This window comes from Crassostrea angulata, chromosome 2 (assembly GCF_025612915.1).
Source record: "Crassostrea angulata isolate pt1a10 chromosome 2, ASM2561291v2, whole genome shotgun sequence".
Classification (NCBI taxonomy): domain Eukaryota; kingdom Metazoa; phylum Mollusca; class Bivalvia; order Ostreida; family Ostreidae; genus Magallana; species Magallana angulata.
Window position 1 is genome coordinate 52915172 of NC_069112.1, and position 18977 is coordinate 52934148.

Genomic DNA, 18977 nt, shown 5'->3' on the forward strand with positions numbered 1-18977 from the left:
TGATGAATAGTCAGACCTACGTCAGTGACCCCAGAATATGGGAAGCGTTTTACAAGAACATGGCAGAAAAAAAATTCAATCCTTACAAATACAAGCCAAAACAAATAGGCAGAGGAACGAAAAGACACAGATCTTATGTCATTCCTTTGAGACCTCACTCACAGTTGGAATCTACAGTAAACACCGCCCACGTGACTCCCGTGGCTGCTGTGGAGGAGAGGGCAAAAGCCGAACACGCAAATGATATTAAAGAAGGTGTACCATTCGTTAAGGTACGTGATGGTATAAAAAGACCCCGTTCTCAATCTTCTTTCATTTCTGCAAAGAAGAGGAAGGCGACAACACGCCTAAATCAAAGGAAGAAGAAAAACAAGTCTTCAAAATCTGTTAAACAACAGAAAAAGAAGTCAACGAAAAAAGAATTAATTACAAAAAATCAGCGAAAACCCGCCAAGAAAACAAAATCAACTAAACAGAAAAAATTGAAGATTGACGCGTTTAGGAGTGTCTTTAAGGATTAAAAATGGCGTTTTTAAGCGGTGATAATAAAGACATAGCTCAGCCCATGGAACTTTCTCTATTTTCTTCTCCTACCAATCAAGTGGCGGTAGAAAAGGTCTACTTTACGGAGGCAAGACCAATATCGAGCATAGGTGTCTCAGACACACCAATTGAAATTGTAGTTTCGGGTTCAGGGGCTGAGTATATAGATTTGAAGAGAAGTAAACTATACGTGAAAGCAAGAATTTTAAAAACCGATGGTACAGCACTTGCCGACACAGAAAAAACAGGCATTGTTAATTTACCCCTGCAAAGTATGTTTTCACAAATGGACGTCTACCTGAACAACAAACTAGTGTCCTTCAATACAAACAACTATCCCTGGAAGGCCTACCTCAAGACAATTTTGTTTTGTGGAAAAGACGAATTGGATTCTCAAAAGCAATCAGAACTGTTCTATAAAGACGAAGGAACGATGAACGACGCCAATGCTTATAACGGCGCTAATGCCGGTCTGGTATTACGATACGGTTGCACTCAAAAGAGTAAGATTTTTGAGCTGGAAGGAAATCTTAAGGAAGATATTTTTGATATAGACAAATACCTGATAAATGGAGTAGACATTTACATTAAGCTATTTAGATCCAGTACCCCGTTTGTGATCATGTCTGCTGAAGATTCTCCAGCTTACAAACTAGAGCTGCTTGACGTTGTGTACAAAGTTGCAAAAGTGCGAGTAGATCCTGGCGTACTACTGAACCATAGTAAGCAGATTGAATCTACCCCTGTAAAGTATACCATATCAAGAAACGAACTGAAAATGAATACCATACCCAAAGGATCGACAGAGTTTTACTGGGACAATATTTTCCCCCAGGCTGTACCCGACCGTATTGTGGTAGCTTTGGTGGACCAAAAAGCTGGCAATGGTAATTATTCGGCCAATCCATTCAACTTCGAACACATGGGAGTAACAGATGTAGGGATATACGTCAATGGAGAGAGCGTACCTGGTAGACCACTAAAAACAGACTTCTCGGCGGGACAGTATGTGGCAGCTTACACTCGTTTGTTTGAAGCCTCGGAAAAGTGGAACACTGATGCTGGACTAGATATCTCTCGAGATAATTTCGGAAACGGATATTCCTTGTTTGTCTTTACCATCGATCCTTGTGGGTTTGGCGAAGACTATTTAAACCTCATTCGTCGTGGAAACACCAGATTAGAACTAAAATTCAAAGAAGCTACAACTAAAGCTGCCAACGCTCTTGTATTTGCAACGTTTTCATCCCTGCTAGAGGTCGATAAATCACGCGATATCAACTATATTCAACCATGAACTCGACTCAGATGCTAAAGATGGTGAGAGCGGATCCCTGCTTAAGACGGTACGTAAAAGGAGTGTTTGCTTGCAACACGTTACCCTCGACTGTGACCCAGTTCCCGAGTGCCTTCATTGTGAATACACAGCCTTTGCCGTTTCCCGGAGAACACTGGGTGGCATTTATTGTATTCAGTCAGTATCGAGGAGAATTTTTTGACAGTCTTGGAAAATCACCAGCCGATTACCATCCCGATATTAAAAACTTTTTAAAGAAAAACAATATGCACTTTACTTTCAAATCAATTCAATTACAACCATATTATTCCAATTGGTGTGGGCTTTATGTATTGGTATATTTAATTGCGAGATTGTGTTTCAAATATTCATTAAATCATGTATTTGAATTTTTTCCTAACATCCATGCCAATGATAGCTTTGTAAAACATTTTGTGCATGACTATTTAATGAATCAATAAAATCATGTCTACAATAAGTTTTTTTTTTAAATATAAATACAATGCAACGTTTAAGAAATTTCATTGTAAGATTGGCCTCGGAGAAAGAAACAGTAGTCATGAACGACTGGTGGAAAACACACTCTTTGCTTCCATTTTCGGCACCTACGACCATTTTAATATGTGGCTGTACACAGAGCGGTAAAACTTATTTTACCAAATCACTGTTACAAAATGCAAATGGAATGTTTTCTGTGCCTATTGACAAGATTATTTATGCGTATTCTGAATACCAACCCATGTTTGACGTTATATCGCAGTCAATACCCAACTTGACATTGCACCAAGGGTTGCCATCTAAAGAAGACATAGAACAGTATACGGAGGGCATCAATCACACCATCTTGGTTTTGGATGATCTGATGTTACAAATCGCCCAATCACAAGACTGCGTTCATTTGTTTACGGTGACATCACATCATAGAAACGTGACTACGGTGATGCTTTCTCAAAACCTTTATCCTCCGGGAAAATATGCCAGGACCATTTCTTTAAATTGTCTGAACGTAATTTTGTTTAAAAATTACCGCGATTCTCGACAGGTAATCACGTTTGGTTCTCAGATATTACCGGGACAAGCTTCTTTTTTTAAAGCCGCATATGAATGTGCCACCCGACCAAATTTTGGCTACTTGCATGTTTGTTTGGAGCCTACACAAAAGAGAGAATACCAGTTAAGGTCTCGCATTCTCCCCGGAGAAGATACCATTATTTATCAACCTATATAAATTACTCTTTCGAGTTTTCGTCTTAGTGTATAATTATGAGTCAAACAGTAAAGAAGCATCGGGCTCTTTTACAATTTCTCTTGTATGCTGACAGTGCACAACAAAAGCTAGTTGTCAAAACTTTAACCAGCGAGCAATTCGACGTGATAAGCGAAATAGCTCTCAATATTTACACTGGGACATATCCTTTACCTAAAAGATATATAAACTTGCTGAAACCATACGAATCAGACATTCGATTGCTGGGATCCAGAGAAGTGAGCAACAAGGAAAAACGTCGGATTTTACTTAAACACATTGAATTGGTGTCTGTTTTACTAAAACCCGTTGTGTCACATTTCTCCCAATAATGGCGAAGGAAATGATACTTGTGCCTAAATTAAAATATGATCGTCTTCTCGAAAAGGTGGGCCAAAAAAGTGAACAATTGCTATCTACAGATACTCAAGAAACACCAAATTCAATAACGGAGAATCAAAATGTGAAAGATTCGGATGATACACGGGGCTTGTTACAATCAGGAAACGGTTATGTCAGTAAGAAGAAAAATATAGGAAAACCTCCCGGAATTCCCGATGTTCGGCGCAAAAAGAAAAAAAACATTCCTTGGCTTACATATTGACATTTATTCAAATCAAAAACAGTTTTAAATTGAACTTGTGAACGAAAGTCAATAAAAATTAAACAGATGTAAATTTATTTAGTATTGTTGTTATTTAAAATCCAAATGGCAACGTGTCTAAATTGGGAAGAATTCTTCTCTTGGTGTAAACCATTTTATAGTTTTTCGTTTCGACTCTGTTGAGTAATTTTCTCTTTCTACTGTCCCTCGAAATCTTACAGGGATTAACAATTTCGATTTGTCGTTCGTGAGAGGTACAGATGATCGATTTAATGGCTTCGAAATTGATCAGTTTTGAGTTGGCCCAGTTCAGAGTAAACCCCCTAACTTTACACTCTTCCTTTCCCGACAGTGTGCGATAAGCATAATTCTTTGGACCCCCCGAAACAAATTCAATAATGTAGCCGTCTTTTGGGGAGATTTCGTTCGTCAACTCCCCCAGGTAATTGCCGATGGGCAGATAACTCAAATCGTCCGACCGTTTAGCCTTGAAGATGACACTGTCTGTATCAAAATACAACACGTTCTCATTTAATTTGTCGAGAACAGAGTAAAGTTTTAATCGAGCCCACATAGTAGTAAAGGATGCTAAAAAAATATTGGTTTTGTTATCAAATTGAGTAAATAGAGGATTGTTATTCCATTCTAAATGAAGTATATCTTTTGAAACGATGTGAAAATTATGGGGTACTTTTGTCGGATCCGAGAGTATTTGAAAAAATTTCTCGGCCTCTGATTCGTGAATAAACATAGACTGTTGCATGCCCAATCTCTGACCAAATTTACCCCAGAAGCTATTTAAACAGAGTTTTGCTAAGCATCGCAACCCGGGATTTTTTGTAATTTTATCGTAATCTAAATCTATGCCCTCTTTTCTTTTGTATTCCCTTATGTATTTCCATTTAGCTTCTTCCGTTACACATTCAGCCGGAAATCCTGACGCCTCCTGTTTGATTTTTCAGAACATGTTAACGTATTGAGCGAACAATCCCCCCTCACACGACTCGACATTGTATTTGGACGACTCGGTAAAATGATAGATCTCGTACGTGCTCAAAATTTTGTACCCTTTAGACATTGCCATTTGAATTTCAGGAGTACACCACGTGCCCGTTATGGCTCTCTCCTCTAGGGAACACGTACAGTCGTTTTGATTTTCATTGTCCGCACACGTTCTACACAGTGGAAACTTTAATTTTCCATTAGAACTGTAAGGAAGCACAGGGTGATAAAGTTTTCTAGGGGGAAGAATTTTAATTTTGGCTAGTCCAAAATACTGAGACAAGTCTTGGAAATTGTCAGTGATGATGGTAGGATGCCCCACAGGGTATCGGCAATATTTATTTGTCCACGGATAAAGACTTGTAAAGTCGTAATATTGAATGGTTTCGTCTTCCGCAGCTTTAAAGTGTAATTTTATGGCATTAGTTCGACCACCAAAAAAGCTATCACGTGGGTCGAGTCTGTCCTGTATATCTAGTGTCGATACGAATTGCTGTAATTCTGCGTTTTGCTCAAGTTGATATTTAAATTGATGTTCCCATATGATAACAAGATTGTATCCTAGATCCTTAAGTTCTCGTTCTCTCTTTTTGGTCATTTCATATAATTCCTGGATCGTCTGATTGGTGGAAGGATGCTTGAGATGATGTCGGTCATCCGGGTAACAAGAGGGACAACCGTGGAAGACACAACCTTAAAAATACATACAAATTTAATAATTATTAATTTTATTAACATTAGGTACGCCGCCGCCGCCGCCGCGCGCCCCCCCCCCCCCCCTTCAGTCGAGGGGAAGAGGGGGCAAATGTTTAAGAAATAATTGCTTACGGTCTTACCATAAAATTCGTAAATGGTTCCTTTTCCAGATGAATTGTGAACAAAGCCATCACATCTGTAATTGGTGCCTGGAATTTGATATTCACCTCCGTTCAGAGCATGTGAAATCCTAATCGGATTTCCCCGCTGACGACTTTTTTCCATTAACCATTCTAACCATTGAATCGAAATTTTACTGTAGTTGTCGCGTTTCGTATAACCTTGAGAAGGCACTACTGCTATGGGACTCTTGAAATCTCGTTTTCCTACATGCACATTTTCGTCATTTTTTAAGTCGATCACAGACACCAAAGATCCTTCGATATTGACAACTTCTAGTCCCTTTAAATACTCGATGTCATAACAATCAGTTTCTCCGTCTTTAGTTATTTGTATTTTGTTCTTGCCCTTCAAGAAAAGAGACTTGAAAATCCCCATACATACACTTGCAATGGTGACGTAATCGAAAGGGTCGACTCCGAACTTGTTATTTTCTTTGACAGTTCCGTCTGCTTGGGTAATGTGTTCTTCGATAGTTGTCACATTAATCATTAAATTTCTAAATTCTAGACAGCCCCGTCGCAATATATCGACGTCCGAGCGACAATATTGCAACATTTCTTCTCGAAAGTGAAAGGTTTCGTCCGTTTTCGTTGCATGCCATTCTTCGATTTTTTTTCGACATAAATTCGTATCCGTAGTACTTTAATTCTGGATACGGTCCCACGTAATTTTGATGAGCTTGGGTATTAAAGAAATGGGGAAAGTACCCTTTGCAGAGTTCTTGCAAACCAAAAGCTTCTGGTATTTTAGCTAGTTTCATGGGAAGGAAATTGAGAGAGTCCACAAAATTTAAATTCAGTTTTTGGGCTATATGCATGTACATGATATTGGAACCGTTATATATGATCTTGTTAGGTCGAATGGAGTGACGGTCGATGAGAACCTCTAAGACGGGGTACAGGTCAAAGCTTTTTGCATTATGCGCAATTAAAATCGAGTCTTTGCAGTGCTTACTGGTGACGTAAGAACAAAACTGTTCGGCGGCGTTGTCCCCGGAAAACACTAGTTCCCTTTTACCACAGGTGTCGGGACATGGGGGTCTCACGTATTCTCCTTTATGGGTCTGGGAACAATTTCAACATCGAGTTCCGCAATAAGTACAGGTGGCGCCCTCCACCAATTCCTCTTTTTCGCATTTGTGACAAGCAGTCTGTAGTACTGCAAAGTTGACTTTGTGTTGTTGCAGACCACAAGACGGATCACGACAGTTCTGACACAATCTACAATTGACGCACTGACTTGGCTCTTTAACGCACTGTCGACATCTAATGCGAGACGGACTGTATCCTGTTTCACAATGAAAGATGTCATCTTGGCGCGTCTCAAAATCGTAAAAAATAAATTTCTTGTTTCGCTTTTCCATGTCAGATCCAAATGATTTTTGATAACAGTTATGTTCCCCCTTTTGATATTCTCGACAGTTAGGACACTGCCATTCTTCGCAAACGTGTAAATCTGGAGAGCGCTTGGCACATTCCAGAACGACTCTACATTTTTTACATTGGGAAAACAGCTCGCAGGCAGGGGGAAAACTTTGTTTTTTTACTTTCCGTTTTTCTCTATGTCTTTTAAAACACAGAAGTGATCGACAGACCCGGCTACAGGAACGACAACCCATTTGGACATCCGTTTCCGGGCAGTTGTCGCGTAAACATACTTCACAAGAGGTGGCACAAGAATGTTTCGATTTATCTTTATACGGTTTTAAACAGGTATGGCAAAAGTACGACGCCTTAAAAAACCCTTGTATGCTGGCAATCCCGTGCCAGTGTTTTTCGTTTTCCGAGTCCACGTGGTACAAATAGAGTCGAGGTTTGCCCTGGTCCTTCGTCACCCTCACGAATTTATTTCCTACTCTTGAAGACACGACGTTGACGGAGACGTCGAGTAAGGTTTCGAAAGGTTCGATGTCATTGAGACCTAAATACCTGTCGGTGGGTACTCCGGCTCTTTCACATAGCCACATCGCCAACTCGGTTTGCTTTTTTTTTTCTCGACGTTTTCAGGACATTGTCATAATAGGTCTTGGATACAGTGCGGTGTTTGAGAACATGATCTAGCATCTGTTCGGAATCATCCCTCACTAATTGTGACCAGGTATCAGGGTCTACTTTTTTACACGTTTTAAGAAAACACAGACCAATCGAAATGGCCAGGCACAAATTGTTATCATTTTGTACGTGAAAAAGTGATTTTTTTCTTTCCACGCTATTTTTGGGTCCGAAAAGAGAAGTGATGGGTAGTTTTCTAGGGTTACCTCCTCCTTTAGGCAAATCAATGGAACCTACGGTGACCAAAAGATTTTCGTCAACTGATAAACTTTCGTTTGAATTAAGTACTTTGGTAATCTCGGACAACACAATATCTGCATTGAGGGTTTTCCAAGCCTGTAGTGGGACGACTATTGCATTGTTTAGACTCGGATGACTGATGACGACCCGTCCAAGATCCGCATCGTGTCCCCTGGCCTGCGACAACAGGTCCTCGAACATGTCATGCAAATTGTTTTGTATATCTATTAATTTATTACCCCGCCACTGTTCGTTAAATTTAACCTTGAATGTAGTGTCGCGGACCCAATTTTTCTTAAAGGTTCTGGTATCTCTTTTCCAGATATAGTAAGGTTTTGCTAATGTGTCCTTAGAATCAGAACTTTCCCCACCGCCCCCAACCTGCCTACTTGTAGACGGTTGATTGCCATCATTGAGAGAATGACACGTTTTTTTAGGAGGAGACTCCATATCAGACAGAACCTCCTGCCATAAATCGTCGATGTGCTTTTCCCATTTGAGTTCTCTTAACCGGTCCTCCACCTGGACATCACCAGTAAGACCATTAGCTGCTGCAAAGAACTGTACGGTTTCTGGATCGTTCAAGGAGGATTTCTTTCAATAGACTATTTTCTGCCATATCTTCAATATAAAATTTCTCATCTTTAATTTTATACTTCCAATACATTTTGTTCCTCAACGTGAATATCAAGTTATTATCTAGAACAGTCTCCAGGAGGTCTGTTTTACAAAAGAACTTACGACTAAGACTTAAAACTTAAATTGTAAAAATTTGCAGAATTAATGATTCTGTTTAAAATTGTTAGCCTAAAAATTTTAGCCTTCTAAATTTCCTTTAAAAACAATAAAACCATTCTCAATTTACCTTGATTTCCCTGTTCAAAGGCGGACTGTTGCTTTCAATTATTTTATATGAATTTTTTGGTAATTTTTGAGAAAAAATGGAAAAATCGGTTTGACTGAAAACGAGAGGTGATAGAGTTTTAAAATTGCTTCTAAAAATTGTATATTATAAGGTTTATCAATAATTTAAAAGTGGCGATAAAGACTTTGTATTTTTTATAATAAAAAATAATTATTAAAAATTAGAAACAAATTTTCTTAATATTTTTTTTTTAATTTGAAAACCAAGTCATTTCCAGCCATTGAGTATAAGAAAAACATATTTTGAAAAGATATTGGAAAAAAATAGAAAAAAATAAAGCTAAAAAAGCCTACTTTCAAAGTTGACACTAACCTGATCGGAATTAAATTAGGGAAAAATGGAAATATTCTTCATTTTTTTTTTATTGTTATGACGCTAATAACTAATTAAACCCTTTGTAAATTGAATGAACTTATCAATAATTAAGAAGTTTGGTGGTGAAGCTTCATTTATTTTCGTGCCAGTAGGTTTTTTTAATAATTAAGATCAGGATCAGGCAAATTTTAATCGGGATCGGTTTGATCTTGAAAATTAGCAATTTTTCCTTAAATAGTTTTAATTTTTTCCAATTTCTTTCTAAAATATGGTTTATATATATTAGTTTTACTTGATAGAAACATGTCTAAAATATTTTGACCATAGGTTTAAAAAATATTTTTAAAATGCACTAATTTTACAAATATTTTTTTTATTTAAAAAAACATATATCTCATTTTACTTTTATAGTTATGCTTTATTTATATTTCATAATTTTTAGAGGAAACTTGAAACTCTATCACCTTTCATTTTCAGTAAAAACTATTTTTCCATTTTCTCTCTTAATTGCTAAAAAATTCATATGAAATAATTGAAGGCAACTGTCCATCTTTGAACAGGGAAATCAAGGTTACCTAACAATATTGCGACAAGTCATGAAGTAAAAATTTGATGTAGAGAGCTACCTTAAATTTATTTCAATTCAAAACAATAAAAAAAAAAGCAAAATAGAATACTTTTTATTAACAAAATTCCTGTAATATAGATTTTAAGTATTTCTTAATACTTAACATATTTTTAAGAAATGACATTAGGGAAAAAACAAAGTAAACAAAAATACTGGTCTAATGACAAAAATCTTTAAATAGCACTAAACATGTTTAATATTAACCTTGTACAAACTTTTTCTTTAAGACAACTTTTATATCAATAAATTCAATTTCTAGCTTCACAAATGTTCAAAAATATTTAAAACCCACATTGTATATCAGGTAAATAATATTAAGGATTGTAATCTATAAATATTGGATATTAAATATTATTCTATAGGAATACGTTCTACACCAATTAACCCTAATGTCATAACTTAAACATCACAATTATAATAAGCAAATGATCAATGTTAGGTGTAAATCACAATTATCAGTTTTAAAAAAATAAAAAAGCTTAAACATCATTTAACATCAATTGCGCATGGCAAAAATCACCAAATAATCACTGTCATGTGTAAATCATAATACTAATCAACAAATAAAGACAGGAGTTAAAATTTTCCTTTCATCAGTATTCAAGTAAAAGACAAACTGTCGCATAAAATAAAAATTAAAAAAAAATACAAAAAAAAACATAAAAAGCAACCCTAGGAAAACACAACAGAAAAAATAACGAGTCAATGTCCTTAATTAAACAATACCATTGTACTACATGTACATTCATTAAAAAAATTACTTGATACAACGTCATCAAAATTTCAAATTTTCATACTTCATAAAAGTACAGACTATACATTCATCAAAATATTAAATCTTACTGACTTTCAAACATTAGTTTCTTTCTTGCTGTTTTGCTTCTAGTAGTTGGTCCCTGCTGTGGAGCGGGGGCGTGTTGTCCTTGCTGAGGAGCGGGGGCTTGTTGTGCCGGTTGAACAGCGGGGGCTTGTTGTCCCAGTTGAACAGCGGGGGCTTGTTGTCCTAGCTGAGGAGCGGGGGCTTGTTGAGCCGGTTGAACAGCGGGGGCTTGTTGTCCTGGCTGAGGAGCGGGGGCTTGTTGTGCCGGTTGAACAGCGGGGGCTTGTTGTCCTGGCTGGGGAGCGGGGGCTTGTTGTGCCGGTTGAACAGCGGGGGCTTGTTGTCCTGGCTGAGGAACGGGGGCTTGTTGTGCCGGTTGAACAGCGGGGGCTTGTTGTCCTGGCTGGGGAGCGGGGGCGTGTTGTCCTTGCTGAGCGGCTTGTTGTCTAGGTTGTTGAGGTGTGTCTGTGTCTGCTGAAGTTGTGTATGATGATGGTGACAACAAATGTATATCCGAAATGTTAAGTTCCGGGCAGCAGCGATTTATCAAAAACTTTACAAGTTTCCTCAGCCCAAAAAATATGATTAATGATGTAACTGCAACTGCCCAAGCCAGAAATCCTAAATAAAAAAAAATAGAGTAGATATACATGCATGAACTATCAACAGAGTATTTAAATTCTAGCACAATTTAAGTAATTTATACTTCCGTACATTTATAAAGCGAGTTTTTCCTAATTTTTTCGTTGATCTAATTTTTGTATAATCCTTAATTGTTTCTTTTAAAACAAACACATTGTTAACAAATGCTTTTTTTTTTTTTACACCATATTGAAATAATATGACTAATACCAGTTCCCACATCACTTAGTGATTGTTGAATTCTGTGCCAACTTGTGGGGGGCTCAGATGTAGCTCTATATCCCTCAGCAACAGATGTAGGTTCCTCGGCTACAGATGTAGGTCCCTTGGTTACAGATGTAGGTCCCTCAGTTACAGATGTAGGTCCTTCAGCTACAGATGTAGGTCCCTCAGCTACAAGTTAAGTTGGTAGATTTTCAGTAGCGTTGTCATTACTATTGTGGGAAGAGGTTTTATATATGAAAGAGAAAATATGTCATCTTTTGATTTGTTCGAATATTTATACTTCTGTACATTTTATAAAGCGAGTTTTTCCTAATTTTTTCGTTGATCTATTTTTTGTATAATCCTTGTTTCTTTTAAAACAAACACATTGTTAACAATTGCTTTTTTTACCATATTGAAATAATATGACTAATACCAGTTCCCACATCACTGAGTGACAATTGAATTCTGTGCCAAAATGTGGGGGCTCGTCTTTCGGCTACAGATGTAGGTCCCTCGGCTACAGATGTAGGTCCTTCAGTTACAGATGTAGGTCCCTCAGTTACAGATGTAGGTGCCTCAGTTACAGATGATTCCTTGTGATATACTTTAAATGTGAAGTAAAATAAAAATTTAAAAAATAATTGATACAAACATTTTCCTCAGACCACTTAAAAATCGAGTTTTACCGACACAGCCTTTTTTAGTCCAAATTCCTGTAGGAGCTGGCACGATAAAGAACCCCTTTTGATAAATATTCTTTAAAACAGAAGCACTACTCTAAGTTCCTATATGTAGATTTGAGGATTTACATTAAAAGAAATCTGAATAGCAATTGAATAAACTCATTTTTCCTAACCTTTGTATTTGTGCATTAAAACCAGAAAATGTTGTTATTTTTAATTTCTACTGTACTGCTATAGCTGTCCGATGCTTGGTAAATATTGTCCGATCCATGGTGAAATAGTTCAACACCTCAATAATTTGCTTTATTTTCTACATTTTTAACAATTTTACAAATTTTTCTCCAATATTTAAGCAAGGGGAAAACCTGTAACTTTTAAAACAAGTTTTATTTATATTTGGATGATATTTTATTCGCGAACAAAGGGAAAAATCCAAAGGTGTCCGATGCATGGTGAAATCACCCTATAGTTTATGTATACACAGTAGATATTTACCCCCAGGCTACTCTATATAGCTACATTAACCATACACAGAAAAAATATCTTTGTGAAACGGATTGGGGCTAATGTACTTATAAAATATACATTGTTCTTTTAATATTTAAAGGAAGGTATTCACACGTTTTCTTACAAAATTGCGTGAAATACATGACACGTACAAGGCAAATTGAATCACAGAATTACAGAAACTGTAACTACCGGAAATATATTTTTAAAAAAAGAACGACTTGTGAGATGACCCCTCCCCTTCTTTTTATCATTTACTACATAAACACATTCCATAGTAAAGATACAACGATTTGATTGGCTGATTAAATCACGTGTTCTAATTTTTCTCACGATAATTTTAAAGTCTACGAATCGTTCCCTATAAGCCCCCTCCTTTTAAAAATCACTCAAAATTACCAGACCAGTCCATATTAAGACAATTAACGACTTACAGGTCATAAATGAGAAATTAAAGGGTCAAAACATTTTAATTTGAACCACCCCCCCTTACCCATATTCCGCAATGTATATATATGTACATAATTTACTTACCGAATTCATGATCATGGCATTGAGTTCCATGTTTGCTCCGCACTACTGGAAACGGCGCCTTTCCGTTGACGACAATGGTTACATCGCACTTTGCAACCCGAATTTCGCGTATCTGGACATTGACATCGACGGCAACACAGTTGCTTTGTACGTAGAGAGCGCAATTGACCAAACCATGACTGGACGGACATCTCGGACATCTAGTTTCAACACATGTGTAGAACTCAATAATGACAATGAATATTATGCATATCAGCCTAGCTGCTGCATGTGATGTTCGCTTCCCTCCTTCCATCTTAACATCAACGGCGCGAATTCTGCACGGACTTTTCAACGTCATCATCATCATGTGACCTTTTAGGCCACCCTGATTTCGCGCGATTTGTCTAATAACGCCCTTATAAGCATTTTAACTGATTACAAATCAAAATAAGGGAAACAGATACTGAGGGAACTAAAAACAATGGTTCTCGTATGTAGGGATAATTATATTTATTTAGTGTTGAAAGAGTTTCAAAGCATTTGTGTGTTAAACAATCTCACACATTTACATGCGAGACAGTGACTATAATTTTTTTAATTACTGAGGCCCTGTGAATTATACAATTACTATATTATAAGCCTTAATTTGTTATTTTCCTTTACAAGTTTGCGTTTACATACACGAATAAGTCAGGTTTCTTGCATGTGTAGGTTTCTTGCATTTATCAAAGGTAAATTTTAAATATCGACTAAATGCGCTACAGTGTTGAAAGCTTTCTTGTAGGTTTATCAGTAAAATAGAAAAAAAAATATTTGTTCACAACAAACTATTTGGAAGTAATTTCATTGTCACTTAATATCGGTGGGTATAAATAATTTACAGCGGATTTTTTTTTTTTTTTTTTTTGGGGGGGGGGGGGGGGGGGGTTAAATATCACCCTTTAATGTAGTGTACATGTACATTCTCTCACTTCATAAAACAAAAATCAAATAAATTTTTAAGTAATGATAATTATCCTACATGCAGTTGATTTCTTTTTTTTTCAAATTAAAGCAATATTAATGGTTATTTAAACTTTACTGTAAAAAAAAAAGACTAAATATGATAAACATTCTCTTAAATAGTTGAATAAAGATGCTACATTGGATTGAAACGAGGTAACTTAAATTGCTTTTTTTTTTAAACTTACAATACCCGTGTTTACAGGTGTAGAAAAAATAGAGCAACTATGAATTAATTAACACAATATCACTTAATCAGAGACCCTAGGGTAATGCGCAGATCAGTCCTGTCCCGTGTGTCGCGCAGATATGTCACGACACAGCGGTGTTTTTAAAAAGGGAATATAATTCAGTTAATGGGGTAGAGCATCTACGTCATTATCGTGATGTACTTTTTCTTTGACCCGTCAAATCCTTTAACTCTAACCCACGAAGAAAGCGCTGATTGGGGTGGTAAACATTCCCACCCCGCTTAATTTTTTTGTTTTATTTCCTCATTCCCTCACCGAATTTTTCATTCAAGACATATAAATACAACGGAGTTTTGCTTAACGTTATTATCTTGAGAAAATGGCTGAAGAATATCTACAGTTTCTGTAAGTAATTTTTTTAGATAATCGTTTCAAAATTAAATAAAGCTAGTGAAATAATAACTTATCAAATTTTAAGAGAACAAATTTTGGTATACTAACTTTTAAAGGAATCTGTTCATAATTTTTCTCTCACTTCATAACACAAAAATCAAATAAATTTTTAAGTAATGTTCATTTTCCCTTATCCTACAGTTGTTTTATTTTTTTTTTTCAAATTAAAGCAATATTAATGGTTATTTAAACTTTACTGAAAAAGGTCTAAATTTGATATATCTATAAGTTTTTTTAATATAATAAACTTGTCATCAAATCATTTATGGGTTGCACACAAACTTTCTATATTGACAGCGAAGCGACTAGCTCAGCAAAATCGTTTGACGAGTTCGAACAAATTTGGATGAAAATGGGGGATGAGTTAGAAATGGAGGGCCTGGCAAAGCGGTGAGTTGAACAGATTTTGATAGAGTTATCTTTCTTTGGCTTGATTTTAATATGTCTACTTTCATACAAATATTAATGTGTTAAGTGGAATCAGAAAGTGTGTTATATTTTTTAAAGGCCTTCCACTCCTACCCCAGAAAGTAAGAAAAATCAGAAAGCAGAAACCGACAGTACATCACACGTCCCTTTTGAAGGGTACGTATTAGAATAATATTTTTCTCGAATATCGTAGCACTACTTGTAGTATTTAAAAATGAATAAGTTTCGATCAAACTCATCAGAGTAAATGGATTATTATATGTCATTTTAATGTAATTTCAAAAGTATTGTCGTGTCTTAGGATTCAGTAATAAATTTTTGACACTTGATTTATCCCAGCTATTCCCCAGCTCACGACTCCAACAGTCTGTCCAACTGGTCGGAATGCCAGTTCAACGCCAAAGTGGAGGACTCAATATTAACAAACTTAAGGTGATGATTATAAACACTTTAATTTGTTAATGATATTTTATATTCGTTATTGAACTATTTTTGAATGCTTAATCACCTCAATTCGATCAGTAGCAATATTGAATTATAATATTTTTTATTATAATTAATGTTAATTTATTTACGAAGGTTAAATATGAGTTCTTAAGAATTGCAAATCAATATCACGGAATGTGAGATGTACATTAATTGAACACTCTGTAAGGTATATTTTTCATATTTCATCAACAGGCGAACAAACCCGGGAAAAATTCGTAAACTTGAGAAAAGAATGAGAGAACCAGAATTTAAACCACAGTTCGACCTTTTAAGAACCCTATTGACTAGGGTGATGTCTGATTGTGAACAAATTCAAATTATCTTCAACTTTGTTGAAGATAAACTGAACAAAGTAGACAACCACACTAAAAGGGTTAAGTTCACAACTCTTTAGTTTTTGATTGTTAGTGTACTGTTTACTGTTATATATTCTCGGTGAACGATTTTCGATAACAACTTGTGACTTGCACTTTGTCATGATGTTTATGCATACTAAGCCATTTAAATTTGTACATGTATAGCATCACATTTTGTATTGTTTTGTAATCAATGACATTCTTCTGGACACTTGTATTATGTGTATGATCAGTGACACTGAGAACATTATGTACATCGGTCATATATATAACTGTTTAAAACACATTAATTATATTATTATAAAAAAAGATAATGTTTAAATTGTATATTTATGTATATTGAAATACCCCCGGGACCCTTGATTGAGAACTAAAATATCTTGTATCTTGTACTATCTCTGTTGTCTCTGGGTCTCCTGATAACAAAAAGATATAGAGAATCTCAAAACTTTGTAAAAAGTATAACGATAGTTTACTTACTGTAAAAGGTTGAGGAATGGTGCTACCTCTGATGCAAAAAACAAAAGTGAAGTGAAGGAATGCTTCAAATTTTGCACCTTTTATACTGAATATTAAAGGACTGGCCCTACGAAAAACTGCGTTATAAAACCATGCCTGGAAACAATATTTTGGTAATTCTAACTTTAGCAATACTTTACACTGTTGCTGTGGTTACAGATGACTAAGGTGACCCTAATAGTAGATATTAATAGTAGATATTTATGGTATTATCCTTCAACGGTTGCTATGCGAACTAAGGTGACCCTGATAGTATATATTTATAGTATCATTCTTCAATTGTTGCTATGCTAAGTCCTTGACTGTAGACTACCCCCTGACTGTAGACTACCCCCTGGGGAAAACCATGACGTCATCCCTGGGGAAAACCCATGACGTCATCCCTGGGGAAAACCCATGACGTCATTGACTGTCAAGTGACTGCTCTCTGTCCCCCTTACTACTGATCTGCTTGGACAAAGGTCAGTCAAAACATTACGTAGAAACTTTTCTGGAGTAAACCCCTTTTAAATGCTTCAATGTAGTTCGCTGTATCACCGCTATGTTTCATTTCACATACAAAGTATCTGTTAAAAGGACTTGGACACGATTTGAGATCAAAAGTTCTATTTTCATTTTTTAAGTATAAAATGGTTTACTGGGGTATTTTAATTTGATTGACCAAAATATTGAATGTTAAAGTCAAGTTACAAGCGAGATACTGAGGCGAGAATTGGTTGTTTTGTAAACAAAGCTCGAGTCTTGTAGTTGTGTAAAAAAAACTGTAATGTAGAGAATAACCACTTCTTAGACAAAATGACTTATAAAACAATTTAAACTAATTCAGTATCTTCATAAATACTATATTTTCAACAAAAGAAAGATTCGTTTGATTGAAACTTGCACCAATACAACACATATGGAAACAATGACAATATTCAAGCTTTGTTTACAAAACAAAGAATTATGAACCAATACAACACATATGGAAACAATGACAATATTCGAGCTTTGTTTACAAAACAAAGAATTATGAACTCTTATCGTGCTTATAACTTGATATTTGACTTTAAAATTTTGACGTAACATCTATGTTTATCAGTATAAAGATCGAAAATGGAAAAATAAAATTTGAAAATTTAAAGTCAAATCGTATCCTAGTCCCTTTAACATCTACATGAAATATCAATTTAAAAATGTACCAGTCCGTGAAAATTATCCAAAACGATAAAAGTCGGTTAAAATATTCATTTCATAATGTACCATTCCGTGTTCACCAATTACAAATTATTTTTTCTTTAAAAAAAAATAATTTCATAATGCACCGGCAAACCATTCCATGTTAATAAAACAGGTGCAGAGAATTTCAATGTATTTTTTCGTGATTGTTTACCTGTCCGTGAAAATCATCAAGATGGGTCAGGAGGTTGCAACAACATATCTTTTTTAAGAAGAACACAATATATTCTGTATAAAATATTTAATAATGTACTATCTGTGAAATGCGCAGTCCCAAAAGATTCGTACAACACAATAGAAGCTAAAAGAGAGTCAACAGAGGAATCTAATACAATTGATACAAAATTATGATATATTAAATTTGTTTGCTTTCTTTGTGTAAGCTTATAAATGGTTCTCAATGTATACAAGATCTTCATACCTGTGCAGGCGTTTTAAAATGATATAACAACATGCCGAATAACTTTTCGAAATAATTTTCGATATGATTTCTCGATTAAAGCTAGCAATCAATAAACACGTAAAATGCCAATCGCTTGCTACATATAATTCTCGCTTTTTAATTATGCTTTCCTTCGCAGAAGGGATGGTATATTGCTTTGCTGCTGTCCGTCTGTCTGTGTCCAAGTTTGTGTTCATTTTCCTCACAGAAGTTACACAAACTGAAATAAAAAATTTTGTATACAGATTTATCATAACAATATCTAAATTAAGAGCCATTTTCGACAGAGTTATGCCCCTTAAACTTAGAAAAATTCCATTTATTTGCAGCTTTCGTTCATTTTCTTTGCACTTCCTCAAATGAAATTTGGTATACAGATATATGTATATCATGATAATGTTTAGGTCAAATTCGATTTTGGGTACGATCGAGAATTTTTTGAGTTATGCCCCTTAAACATGGACGTAGAAACATTCTTTTTATTTACACTTTCAATATAATTTCTTCGCAGAGTTGTCAAAGGGACGGGGGCATAAGTATTTTACAAACATCCTTTTGTTTGTTTGTTGGTTTTGTTTGTTTTTTTTGTTGTTGTTTTTTTTGCTTTAATTGCTCCAAATAGCATAGAACTAAAATTAGCTGTATGCTACAAAGAAAAATGTAATGTAGTGTTATTATTGATTGATATGCATAGTACTAAAAAATCTGATACTCATGAGTGTATTGTAAAACAGTTATCCACCGATAGTTAATATATATATATATATGCATAA

At 35.5% G+C, this 18977-nt stretch overlaps 3 protein-coding genes across 3 annotated transcripts; 2 read left to right on the plus strand and 1 right to left on the minus strand.

Annotated features, from left to right (window-relative positions):
• The first annotated feature begins 523 nt into the window (after window positions 1-523).
• LOC128174482 (uncharacterized protein F54H12.2-like) lies at window positions 524-1840 on the plus strand. The gene has a single exon (XM_052840028.1). It carries the CDS (start codon window positions 524-526, stop codon window positions 1838-1840), a length of 1317 nt encoding a protein of 438 aa, XP_052695988.1.
• A 7757-nt stretch (window positions 1841-9597) lies between these two features.
• On the minus strand, window positions 9598-13472 carry LOC128170519 (fibrous sheath CABYR-binding protein-like). Its single transcript, XM_052836300.1, has 4 exons — window positions 13124-13472; window positions 11833-12003; window positions 11403-11585; window positions 9598-11171 (listed from the first exon to the last, which is right to left on the minus strand). The coding sequence occupies exons 1-4, from the start codon at window positions 13470-13472 to the stop codon at window positions 10570-10572; spliced, it is 1305 nt and encodes a 434-aa protein (XP_052692260.1). The 3' UTR covers window positions 9598-10569.
• A 1109-nt stretch (window positions 13473-14581) lies between these two features.
• LOC128170554 (uncharacterized) lies at window positions 14582-16374 on the plus strand. The gene is made up of 4 exons (XM_052836340.1): window positions 14582-15141; window positions 15259-15336; window positions 15520-15612; window positions 15862-16374. The coding sequence occupies exons 1-4, from the start codon at window positions 15017-15019 to the stop codon at window positions 16061-16063; spliced, it is 498 nt and encodes a 165-aa protein (XP_052692300.1). The 5' UTR covers window positions 14582-15016; the 3' UTR covers window positions 16064-16374.
• Window positions 16375-18977: the final 2603 nt, after the last annotated feature.